This window comes from Vicia villosa, linkage group LG3 (assembly GCF_029867415.1).
Source record: "Vicia villosa cultivar HV-30 ecotype Madison, WI linkage group LG3, Vvil1.0, whole genome shotgun sequence".
Classification (NCBI taxonomy): Eukaryota; Viridiplantae; Streptophyta; class Magnoliopsida; order Fabales; family Fabaceae; genus Vicia; species Vicia villosa.
The window spans coordinates 157,236,658-157,249,462 of record NC_081182.1 but is presented as its reverse complement, the minus strand read 5'-3'; the positions used below and the strand labels follow the sequence as shown (position 1 = coordinate 157,249,462).

At 34.2% G+C, this 12,805-nt stretch overlaps 3 protein-coding genes across 3 annotated transcripts; 2 read left to right on the top strand and 1 right to left on the bottom strand.

The window, feature by feature from the left end:
* Positions 1 to 4,321: 4,321 nt before the first annotated feature.
* LOC131659245 (uncharacterized) lies at positions 4,322 to 5,050 on the bottom strand. The gene has a single exon (XM_058928457.1). The coding sequence runs from the start codon at positions 5,048 to 5,050 to the stop codon at positions 4,322 to 4,324; it is 729 nt and encodes a 242-aa protein (XP_058784440.1).
* A 598-nt stretch (positions 5,051 to 5,648) lies between these two features.
* LOC131659244 (uncharacterized) lies at positions 5,649 to 6,391 on the top strand. Its single transcript, XM_058928456.1, has 2 exons — positions 5,649 to 5,783; positions 5,900 to 6,391. Exons 1-2 carry the CDS (start codon positions 5,649 to 5,651, stop codon positions 6,389 to 6,391), a joined length of 627 nt encoding a protein of 208 aa, XP_058784439.1.
* Positions 6,392 to 7,845: 1,454 nt separating this feature from the next.
* Positions 7,846 to 12,230, top strand: LOC131662539 (hydroxymethylglutaryl-CoA lyase, mitochondrial). The gene is given in 9 exon segments (XM_058932360.1): positions 7,846 to 7,924; positions 7,927 to 8,011; positions 8,118 to 8,307; positions 8,472 to 8,651; positions 9,102 to 9,182; positions 9,259 to 9,422; positions 10,234 to 10,370; positions 10,733 to 10,848; positions 11,346 to 12,230. Coding segments are annotated over 9 exon segments (1,281 nt in total). The 3' UTR covers positions 11,595 to 12,230.
* Positions 12,231 to 12,805: the final 575 nt, after the last annotated feature.

Here is a 12,805-nt window from a genome sequence, read left to right as displayed (position 1 = left end):
CAATTATATTCCGTGATTCTTGTTTGCTTAATTCGTTATTGTGTTTGATTAATTCACGTTTGCTTAATCTATGAGGGTTTAAATCTGTTTGCTTAATTCGAATAATAGGAACTTACAACACATAAAACCTGTTGCGCTTGTCAATAAGTTTTGTAGTTGAATAGGAATAGATTAGAAGATTAAATTTATAATAATCAATGATAAGTCGGAACCAGAATCAATAAATTAGCCATTTTAGCTTATTTGATAATCACTTATTTTCTCTGCTTTCTTGACCAAATCCTAAACCAAAATAAATCCCCCATAATCATTTCAATTGGTCAATAACAATACAAGAATCCTTTAGAACGATATTTGAGTCATTATCGCTATCTACGATCTTTTAAAAATTACTTGTTTTTATTCACGCGCGACAGTGGATCATAGGGCAAGATGTGGGAGTCCTATCCCGAGTTGTTTGAATCTGGTAAATTTTCGAGGACGAAAAATATTCTAAGTGGGGTAGACTTGTAACACCATTTTATTTAATTAATTATTTAACTAAATATTTTCGTTTTAATTGTTGAATTTGTGGAATTTTGAGAATTGTTGACAAGAGTTGTTATGATTAATTAGTTGATTAGTAGTAGTAATAGTATTAGAAATAGTACAATAATGGAATAATTGTGATTGAGCCTATTTTAATGGTTAGAAGTAGAAATATAGGGGGTGTGATGTTAAGCCCACTAAGAGTAATTAAATTGTGAGGTTTAGTTAAATGAGGAACTAGGTTTAATTAGAAAGGGAAAGAAAAAGTCCTAGAAGTAGTGAATGTGAGAAGTGTAGAGGAGAGGAAAAATGGAAAAAGGCTAGGTTCGATTGGTAGAATTATAGAGCGACCTTCAATTCAAGGTAAGGGTGGGGTTCTGACTCTATAATGGGGTATATTATGAATAGTATGTAGGAATTGGGTTGTGTAAAATTGTTGTTGTATGTTTGTACCCAATGTCTGTTTCCATATCTGGGTGTATAATGCTGTGAAGTTGTTGTTCTAGAATGAATTGTGTTGACTGTTATGAAGTTGTGATGCTTTTAAAATATTACAATTGACAAATATAATATCAGGGCTGTTAGGAATTATGTCAGGAAAAATTATAGTGATCGACTGTTGTGATTATGTGTTGTCTGAGGTTGTTGATCGATTGAAAAAAAAATTAGGAATCGAGTGAATTCTGAGTGGAACCGGAATGATAAAAAAATTATTACTGAAAGTGGCGAGGGCCACAGGTGTAAGAGGCGCTTGCCTCATGTGAGAAAAAAAGGGAAACAGTATGGGAGGCGTCTGCCTCCACACACATTAAGGCAAGGAGGCGCAAGCCTCAATGGTTAGAGGGTTCAGGAGGCGCTTGCCTCCATATGGAATAGGGTGGGAGGTGCAAGCCTCTTAGTAGGTGGTGCCTGCCTCTCACGAATTTTAGTGCCCATATTATATTATTAATAATCTATGTGCCATGTATTTTAACAGAAAGTCATTTCCTAATTAATTAAGGTGATAGTAGTAATGGATGCACTTGTAGCTAATGAAAAATCAAGCCAATATAGTTGAATAAATTAGCAACAATAGCAGAAGATAATTGACAGAAAAATGCCACAGTACATAATAAAGTAACTAGTAGCCCCAGTTAATAACTGAATAACATTATCAGAAATTTGTTGGTAGCAGTAAACTAGTAGTAAGAAGAATTAGCCGATAGTACTTGAAGTTAATAATAGAAACTACGATACTATCAGGGAACTTTAGCAGAGAGTTACTGATATAAGAAAATGGTGGCAGTAGGAGATTTAGTAGAAGGACATTAACTAATAGAATACACTGAAATTGTCTGAGTGGTTTTATGTTGTGGTTGTAGAATATTTAAGTTGAAAACGTGGATTGTTTAAGTTGATGTAATGGATTTTGTTGTGTTGCCTCTATTGCTTGGCGAAAATTGAAGTTGCAGGCTTAAGACAATGTCGAATCGCTGTTGTGGTTATTGTTGCATTTTATCATGTTGTCGCATTCAAAGCATAAAAGTTGGGAGCTTATGCTTTGTAAGTTGGTCTGGATAGACAAAGTTTAAGTTGGAGGATTATGTCTTGTTTGCCTCTATTAATTGGAAAATATTAAGTTAGGGGCTTTGCTTCGTTGGTACCACATGCATGTGCATCGTAAGGAGTCACATTCCAAGTCACATTTTTGAGTTGTTGTGATGATAAAATAGTTGTTATATTTTGTTAATAATTTTGTTATGATAAACGTTGTTTAGAAGTTGTGAAGCGGTGATTTGCATGAACTGATTCTAGCATAGTATTTATTATGCATCCGATTATATTTTTTGATATCTCACCCCTTCTGTTTGAATGTTACCTATGTTGGTAACGTGCAGGTAATCCAGAATGAAGGTTGTCTACCTTCATTAGTTCAAGTCGGTGTCGTCACTCTAATACTTAACACTCGGGGGGTTGAACGCTTTTTGCTTTGTTATCATTCTTCTTTCAGTTGTTTCATTTTAAGTTGATTTATTAAAGTACTTGGTTGTTTTAAAGTTGTTCCAATTGGATAAAGATGTTATGCCATATGAATTGAACTATGTTGATTCCGCTGCTTATTAATTTAAAAGCTGTTTTATTTTGGAGAGTAAATTAAGTTGTTATCGGTTCATTCGAAAGTTTAACGTGTTATGTATCTTTTTGCATGCGATAATTACCGTTGATTTTAAGTAGTAAATGTGGCATCACGTTTATATGTTGGAGTTTTTGTAACTCTGATTTGAAATATATTCGTTCGGTAAAATTGGGTGTTATAGCAACTATGTTGATGCATGATGCCATGATCATGAAACCATGTTTGCATCTGTGTGGACAAGAATTCTGAATCGTTGTCAGAATGAATGGTTTGGAGTTGGGGAAGAAAGATGTCCCCATTACTAGAGTTAATTTGATCGATTTTAGTGTTAAATTTACGATTTTTTGAGTAAAAAAAATGAACTAACATAGTGAATGTTTCCGATTTATGTTGCATTAGATACAACCAAGTTCATGAATAATCATCGATAATTGTTAGGAAATAATGTGATCCACTGTTGGATGGTACAAAGAATGAACCCCAAATGTCAACATGAATTAATTCAAAACAATGAGATGAATAAGTAGTTCTTAAGGAAAAAGGTAAACGTGGTTGTTTCACACGCGGACAAATTTCACAAATAAAGTATTTATTTGCATTAATATTAAGAGAACTTTTAACAATGAAATTAAAACAAGACAACAATGGATGACCTAGGCGTGAATTCCATATGTCAAACGTATTACAATGCTTAGAACTAAAAAGAGATCTTGATGGATGACTAAGACAATAATCCTTGTCATGCTTATTTGATATCAATGCATCATTTAGATAGAAGAGTCTTTTCTGAGCACTACCTTAACCAATCATCTTCTTTGTTGCCCAGTCTTGAAAATGCAACCAAAAGATGTGAAAATCGCATCACAATTTATTGATTTTGTAATTATGAGATAGATATTAGATTATATTTGAAAGTAGGAACGTGGAAAACATTCTTAAGTGTAAGTGATTGTGAACAATTAATAGTGTCTATGTATTTCACAAGCGCTTGAGAATCATTAGGCAGTTGAACATAAATATCACTATGAATGGGAGAAATTTAAGAAAATAAAGAAAGAGATGTACAAATATGGTTCGAAGCACCATAATCAATAATCCATGAAAAAAGAATACAAGTAAAAGTTGTACCTGCCAAGTTCATTGATGGTTCTACAATCTCTTCTGTAGCTAAGAGAGAGATATGAGTTTTTGATATCATGCACTTGACAATTGATTAGTGGAAGAGGATGATGATGGTTCTAATTTCTTTTGTGGCTTATTTGGAAAACCATAAATTCGATTAGGAGTGGCAAAATAGGTCTGATCCGTTAGGCATACCCGTTTTTTTCCGCACTTTAGTGCGGGGCGGGCCAAGGTAAAGATTTTCACCCTATAATGTGACTGCCCCGCCCAACCCCGTTTTTATGCAGGCTTTTGCAGGCACAGACATTAACATAAATTTTTGCATTTTTAGACTTAAAAACTGTAGTTCCTGCTGGCTTAGCCCGCCCCGCCCTTTACTTTTTTGTGGGGCGGGCCAAGGTTTTATGTCCGCACCCTTAAATATGCCCTCCCGCCACCCCGTGTGGTTTTTTTGCGGGCTTTTTCAGGTCGAGTCTAAACGGGGCGGGTATGTTTGTTTGCCACCCCTAAATCTGATAACATGTAGCAATAGTGTGACCATACTTATTGTAGTGTTCACAGTAAGGACGCTGACGTTTTTCCTTGAGTGCGATATGGTATTTTAGAGGTATGGAGCGCAACTGATTCTTCAGCAAGGAGAGGGCGAAAACTGATCTCTTCGTGTTTTTCTTCCTGAGGAACTAGATTATAGATACGCTGAATTGATGGAAATGGATCCATTAGAAGAATTTGACTATGGACAGCCAAAAAACAGTCATGAACTCCTTTAAGGAATTTCATGGCACGATCTTGATTCTGCTGATCAAGAATGCTTTTAGCATTACCACAGATACAAGGACTAACAGGCGCAATAGAATTGAGTTCATCCCAAAGAGTTTTGAGTTGAGTGAAATAAAGATTGACAGACACGCCTTCTTGTTTGAGGGAAGAAATTGATTGTTTCAATTGATATATTTTAGGAGCATTTGATTGAGAGAATCGATCTATCAGAGCAGACCAAATTTGTGCTGCAGTTTTAGCATACAAAATGTTGGGACAAAGCTCGGTTGAAGCCGAGTTAAGAATCCAATTTGCAACCAAATCGTTGCAACGTTGCCATTTATGAATGTTTTCTTTCTTCTTCGGAATGGTAAGTGACCCGTCAATAAAACCTAATTTTTTTGCATGAAGTGCCATTTTTATTGCGCGTCTCCATGAATCATAGTTAATACCAGTAAGTAAAGGGGTAACAAGGACAGTTGAAGTTGAAGGAATATCTGAATGGTGAATAACACAAGGATTCATGTTTGAGGTTGTTGTGGAGTGATCAATGATGGACGGATTTGGGTGGGATATCAGACATCCTAATAGATGAAAACAAGGGTGTCGATGAAGAAGAAGAGAAGCAAAGGGATGGATATCATCAACCAGGAAAAAATCTCTAATACCATATAACAAATATAACGAAATCAATATGTAGCGAATGAGGAATAATTATTGTATAAAAATGTTTTGTTTTTATTTTATGGGATTTGCATTACATATATATATATATATATATATATATATATATATATATATATGATTTCATGTGATATACACTGTATAAACTAAAAATGGTTGCGAGGGTAGAAACATAAGGGTTATGAATGAACCATGGTTTCGGGGGAGTAGAGAGGGTTGCTTGATGGGTCCTCAAAATCAAGGCGTGTATACTCCAACTATTAATGATCTTTTGTTGCCTAATGTCAAACAATGGAATATGGGAATTTTACGCAATTTGTTTGACTATTTAGTGGTTCGAGATATTTTACAAGTTCCGTTGGCAGAAGAAGTGATGGAAGACTGCATGGTTTGAAAGGATGATGCTAAAGGTAATTATAGTGTTCGCTCGGGATATAGGATGTGGAGGAAGCATCAGGAAAGAGTTGGTTCGGTTAGGGAGGAATTAAACTGGAGTAGCCTTTGGAAAATAATAGCTCCGGCAAGAGTGAAACGTCTTATGTGGAGAATTTGCATTGATTGTCTCCCATCTAAGGTGCGTCTGGTCCAACACCATGTGTCGTGTACTCCAACCTGTCAGCTTTGTGGTAATAACTATGAGGATGATTGGCATGTTTTCTTTGGGTGTTCGGAAACTTTTTTTGTTGGCAGTCGGCAGGTCTTTCTCGTCTTCATATTTTTCAGGATATCAGGTCGCTTATCCTTGATATTTGTTTGAAGGAGGATAGGAAAATCGCAGGAAGAGTTGCGGTTATGTTGGAAGGTTTGTGGAAGAATGGGAACGACTTTGTTTGGCATAATGATAAGGAAGATGCTTCTAAACTTGGTTGGTTAGCATTCCATAAGTGGCAAGATTGGTTTGTGGCCCAAAATCTGTGGGAATCGCAGTTAGATAACGGAGAGTTGGTTCATTGGAATCCGCCTCCTTTTGGTTACTTTAAATGTAACGTCGATGCCGCCTTTAATCAGCGTGTCGGATCTACGAATCGAGGTTGGTGTATTCGTAATGATCATGGTAACTTTATTGCTGCAGGTACTGCGTGGGATAGTTGTACTTTCTCTGTGTTAGAGGCAGAGGCCTTAGCTCTCAAGGAAGCAATCCAAGTTATTTCTACGTTTCATAATGCCCTGATGATTTTTTAGAGTGATTCCCAACAGGTGGTCAAAGCTCTTAGTTCCAGTTTGAAGGGTAGTTCGGAGTTTATTTCTATTATTAATTCTTTTAAGTCTTTACTTCTAGATTTTCTCAACTTTGAGGTTAAGTTTATAAAGCGTCAAGCCAATATGGTTGCCCATACCTTAGCCAAGATGGCCAATTCTTGGTGTCGTCGCTGTATATTTGATGTAATTCCTCCTTATATTACTTTCTATTTGATTAATGAAAGCAATTGAATTTGTTTCCGTAAAAAAAACTAAAAATGGATTCAAAGATATATGCATTGAAAACCTCCTATATTTTGCCTATAATAAAAACCTATTAATACAATTGATAATAATTTACATATGAAAAGATACCATTGATAAGCTTTGCTTTGCTATACTTGATATTCATTAATTGTATAATATATTTCTAACATAACAAATTTAGTTTAATACACATTTTAATTTGGGAGTACATTTTAAAATTAAAATAAATAAAAATTCATGTTTTGGTTTTTCAAATGTCAAATAAAAAAAAAATAGAAAGTTCATCTTAAAAAATATTTTTTAAACTTTTAAATTTTCAAAGCAATTTTATTAACATATGTACAAAATAGCATTTTGTTAAATAAAATATAAATATAAAAAAAGTAAGATTTTAAAAAAAGAAGCTGACATACCGTTTTTCCTGGTACTAAATTATGACCTCATTTTTTTGTTTGGTGAACCATCCATCCCCTTACCTACCAACTAAATTATTTAAATTCGCAACTTCATCACACAACCTTTACGTTCTTCTTCTCCTCCTCCTCCTCCTCCGTATGTTGAGTCTTTTTTGGTGTTTTTCGTAAAATTCACCAAATTTGAATTCCCCAATTTCTAGGGTTCCATATAAACCCTAGATCGTTTCCTCTAATATTTTCATCTAATTCTCCGTTGTTTCAGGTCAGCTTCTTACACTTGCTTGTTTTTTCTGTAATTTGATTGGATGATGGATTGGATGATCCAATATAATGTTATAGGGGTTAATTATGCTTGAATGGTTTTTAATTATGGTTTCTCATTTGTTTGTCAATTTATTCAATTTACTTGATATTTTTTTATTTTAATCATTATAATATTGCTAGCTACGTAGCACAGACACCTCTCTCTGAAAAAAAAATGCAATGGTGTCGATGTGATACTTGTGATTATGTTTAATTTTTTTGTTTTTTTTTTCTTCAAATTATTACCAGTGTCATTTTAGCAGTGTGGTAGTCTTTTTGGGGCTGTCTGTGCTCTTAGATTGTTTGTCTTTTATATTTCACTCTATATAATAGGCGCTTAAGATGCTTATGAATGTATATATTTTAGTACAACGTGGTGAAAGTGGTTGGAAGAATTTTAAATAAAATCCTGTTGCACAATACTTACTCTGAACATCTTTTGACAGTTACATTTTTCTCATTCACTTCACCATGTCAAGTTTGGAGGAACCACTTGGCCTTGACAAGTTGCCAAGTATGAGTACCATGGATAGAGTTCAGAGGTTCTCATCTGTTGTTGCCGTCCACAAGTAGATAATTTGGGCATGGGAAACTGCTGGATTGAAGGACGGAGTTGCAGCACATCTAACACCTGCAAGTGAGTCCAAATTTTCAACTTAGTATATCTAATTATCACCCTCCTTTACGTTTCACTGACAGCCAACCATATGCATAACATAACCTTAAAACTGTATTCTGTGCAGCGAAGACAATGAAGATTACCCATGGAAAAGGCAAACAAGAGACATGTCCCGAGGAGACTCTTTCAGTCAAAAGACTATGACCATAGGGAGAAACTCAAAATTTGGAATAGTCAAAAATTCATTTTATACCTCAGATTATCAGTACAGTCAAAATCGCAATAACAAAGACATGCAAGATATGCCATATAAGGTAATGCATGGGCAGCAGTACTTTCTCTATGCTGTCTTTTTTGTATCTCCATTTTATGTCACAGATGCAATGTCATAAAGTTTAAATTCTATTTAGTTGGTGATTTTATCATTTTTCTTTGGCTGGTTTATAACATTCTTCAAAATTTTAATTGGGCAATGCAGTTTATGAAAGGCATGCCAGAGTTTGTTAAGATAGTTGAAGTTGGACCAAGGGATGGATTACAAAATGAGAAGAACATTGTACCAACAACGGTAAAGATTGAATTGATTCATAGACTAGCTTCTACCGGGTTATCTGTCATTGAGGCTACTAGTTTTGTATCTCCCAAATGGGTCCCACAGGTATAGATTATAATGTCTATTGTCATATTTGTTTAACTTGATTCTAAGAATGATTGTTGTGGCACAGTTTCTTCAAGATGTATTCACATGATATTAGTAGTTCTCATTCGCATAAGTTAAAAGGAAATGGCCAGAAATCATTTTCTATTCTTTAACTAAAAACTATTATATTTCTTCCAAAGCAATTCCCCACACGGCCACACTTTATATTTATGCTCAACAATAAAGAATATTCTATATTATCCATTTTTCTTCCCACGAGACCCATTCGCCTCAAAATTATTCTATCCCAATAGACCTTACCCATCTGGTGCACAGTTGTAGTCGATTTGTCCATTATAAAAGAGATGATGACAACTAGAGTGCTATTTGTTATTTTTTTTAGCCTGTTTATTTCCAGTGTGACTTTGAGATTTACCTTGTATGCCATTCTATTTATTTGTCTCTCAGTTGGCTGATGCAAAAGATGTGATGCAAGCAGTTCATAACCTGGGAGGCATCAGATTGCCAGTTCTCACTCCTAATTTAAAGGTGAAACTATCTAGAACAACTATAAGTTGTCAGGCTTATATCAGATGTCTTATCTATATCGTACAAATAATTATAGGGTTTTGAAGCTGCTATTGCTGCTGGAGCTAGAGAAGTAGCTGTTTTTGCATCAGCTTCTGAATCTTTCTCAAAATCAAACATTAATTGTAGTATTGAAGAGAGTCTAGCCAGATATCGAACTGTTACTCGTGCTTCTAAAGAGCTGTCAATTCCAGTTCGAGGGTATGCATTTTGTTTCTCCATTATTCTAAGCATCCATCAAATATCTCCATTTCAATATACTCTAGCAAGTGGGTTTGTATGCTGGGCTGAAAGATTTCAAATATTTTGTGTCTCCTTTGATATTTTCTATAGGATTTGCATTTCTTGCCCTGAGATATCTTCTTTATATTTGGCTGTGCATGTACAAATTAATTAGAACGTTCATCTTACATTAAACAAATTGGTTATCTTGTATTTGTACTACTTAAAACAGTTTTTTACAATTTGAAATGCAGATATAGTAGTTTACTTATATATTATTGACTCTCTTTTTTTTTTTTTTTATGGATTTGAAGCATGGATAATGCACATTACTCATTTTACCCTCCACTAAAGTTTTAATGTTTTATTTGAGAATGTCACTGCATGGATTGAGCTCAAACTTAAGCTAAGAGTAGACCAATAAATGGTTATATATCTTTGTCTTTTACCATGTTAAAGGTCCCTAGTTTTTATGGGTTCCTTTATGAGTGATTTGTGACAGTGTTTCCATTGGAACATCTTATTACCTCCTAACCATTAAACCATTGTTCCTAATGCTACCCAGTAACAAGACCTTACATTCTACGAAATACTTTAAACCAGTCTCATCATTTATATTTGTTTTGCTGTTTTGGGATAAACTTGGCACTGCCTTTGTATGTTGAAAAGCCATCAAGGTCTGACAGTTACAAAATTGAAAGTTCCTTTGTGTTGATGTTGAAAATTATATGAACAAAAATTCTGTTTATGTTCTGCTTATTCCAATCAGTTTTATATTTAAATTTGGCAGCTATGTATCATGCGTTGTTGGATGCCCAGTTGAAGGATCAGTCCCTCCATCAAAAGTAGCTTATGTGGCTAAAGAACTATATGATATGGGTTGCTTCGAAATCTCACTGGGTGACACAATTGGGGTAGGCACACCAGGTAACAAGTTAGATGACTTTTTTCCTTTCTAATTTTAAAATTGAAGGCATACATGGTTCTAGAAAACGATTCTTTCTTATTTTCACATAATTACAGAAGTGTTACCCTTGTTTTTCCATTTCATCTTTTCAAAGATTTAATAATATGAATGTTATTTTACCATTTCTCAAAACAAATAAACTCAGAAAACAGATGGACAATAAGATGGTATTTTTGTAATTACAAATGAAAATAGTAAATGAGTGTCAAATATTGAATTGAGACTGGGAAGAATTGGGGAATTAATGTCAAACATTGTACTTTTCTTTGTAATCCTGAATTATTTACTCTTTCTGAGAGTTTGCTATTTCTGTTATGATCAGGAACCGTAGTTCCTATGCTTTTGGCTGTGATGGCTGTTGTACCAATAGAAAAGCTTGCTGTCCACTTCCATGACACATATGGTCAATCCCTTCCAAATATTCTTGTATCCCTCCAAGTAAGTTAACAATTAGCTTGAGTTTTTCATTTTCTTGTTTATTGATTTGTAAAACGTATTGAACTTTTGCCTCTTCTATATATGTAATATGTAATAAAAGCACCAATTAATGAACCAACCATCAAATGACTATAATTAATGAAAATTCCCTAGTATCCATGAATACAATATATATTAGACATGGATTTTCTACTGTTGGAAAATCCAGAATTTGCCACAGCCATGCATCTCAGAGCTGCCTAATCAAGATCAAACAAATCACATTTCAATTGAGTATTTTGAATGTGACTTACCAAGAAAAAACATTAGCCATATCTTGATTGGACGGCCAGTACATGTTTGTGGAAAATTCAGGGTTTTCCAGCTTTAGGAAATCTCTATCATATATTTTCTAGAATATAGGTGTGTATAACCAGGTTTAAACTGGGTCTTCCTTTTATGATTTGGTACTCACAGTTATTAATGGACACTATTGGTATGTATGCTTATATAAATAGATGGGAATAAGTGCAGTGGATTCTTCAGTTGCTGGTCTTGGTGGCTGTCCATATGCTAAGGGGGCTTCAGGAAATGTGGCTACTGAGGATGTTGTATACATGCTCAATGGACTAGGTGTGAAAACCAATGTTGATATTGAAAAGCTCATGTCAGCTGGGGACTTCATCAGCAAACAATTGGGGCGCCCCTCTGGCTCAAAGACTGCCATCGCCCTTAACCGTGTCACGGCTGATGCTTCCAAGATATGATAACCCTATATATATATATATATATATATATATATATATATATATATATATATATATATATATATATATATATATATATATATATATAGGGGACGACTCAGGTGAGAACACTTGGTTATTATGAGAAATGAGAACAATGAATCACGACCATTAAATTTTGATTTTGTTGATTTTAATGAACCGGATTGATTTCTCTTTCTATGTTGATTTAAAATAAATATTAAGGATCCTAGAAAGAGAAATCAATCCGGTTCATTAAAATCAACAAAATCAAAATTTAATGGTCGTGATTCATTGTTCTCATTTCTCATAATAACCAAGTGTTCTCACCTGAGTCGTCCCCTATATATATATATATATATATATATATATATATATATATATATATATATATATATTTCATGTATCTTTTTATATTTTGAATTAGAGAGGAATAAAATGTCCACTCACGTTGATGAGTTAGGAAGCAGTAATGCATATAATTTGTCAATAGCAAGTGCAAGCTTCTCGTTTGAGTGAAAACTTGCAATTAACCATCATACATTCATTTCTATGTATGATGTATAGTTAGTTATACGGATGACTCAGTTTTAATTTGAACCACGAAATTATTATATTGAAATTACAATTATTTAACTCCATGTTGAAGGTATTGTGTAAATTGGAGATTGATAACTTATATTCTTTTGCAAGGTTAGGCTTAATAACTAACATTGCTTCTATATTTATTTGTTTGGATTTGGTGGACGGCAACGTGTCATGCTTAAGAGTGATTGTCCAGCTAACTTTGATCGACTAAGATAAATTTGTTGGCCAAGCTTCTGTATTGATGTTTAATAAATAAATTTGTTGGCCAAGCTTCTGTATTGATGTTTAATAAATTAAAAGTTGTATGTTAGACCGTGATAATATTACGACTCGGGTGAAAAAATCCATGCAACAACCCTTACCAAATTGACACAGTAGATTCATCCCACATAAAACTAAGGCAGTTTCTCATTATAATGGGGCAACTCTGAAAATTCTAAAATCTCCTTGAGTCAATTCACAAATGAACGCACTAAATATTATTTTTTGGCATAAATTTAGTTCGGAAAGAGATCTCCGAATTCCTCTTAGGGTAATATCGCAGATACACCTCCGAACTATGTGTGGAGTTAATTCGGAAATGCACCTCCGAATTATTGTCAATGTGTTTTTTTCAGAATCAG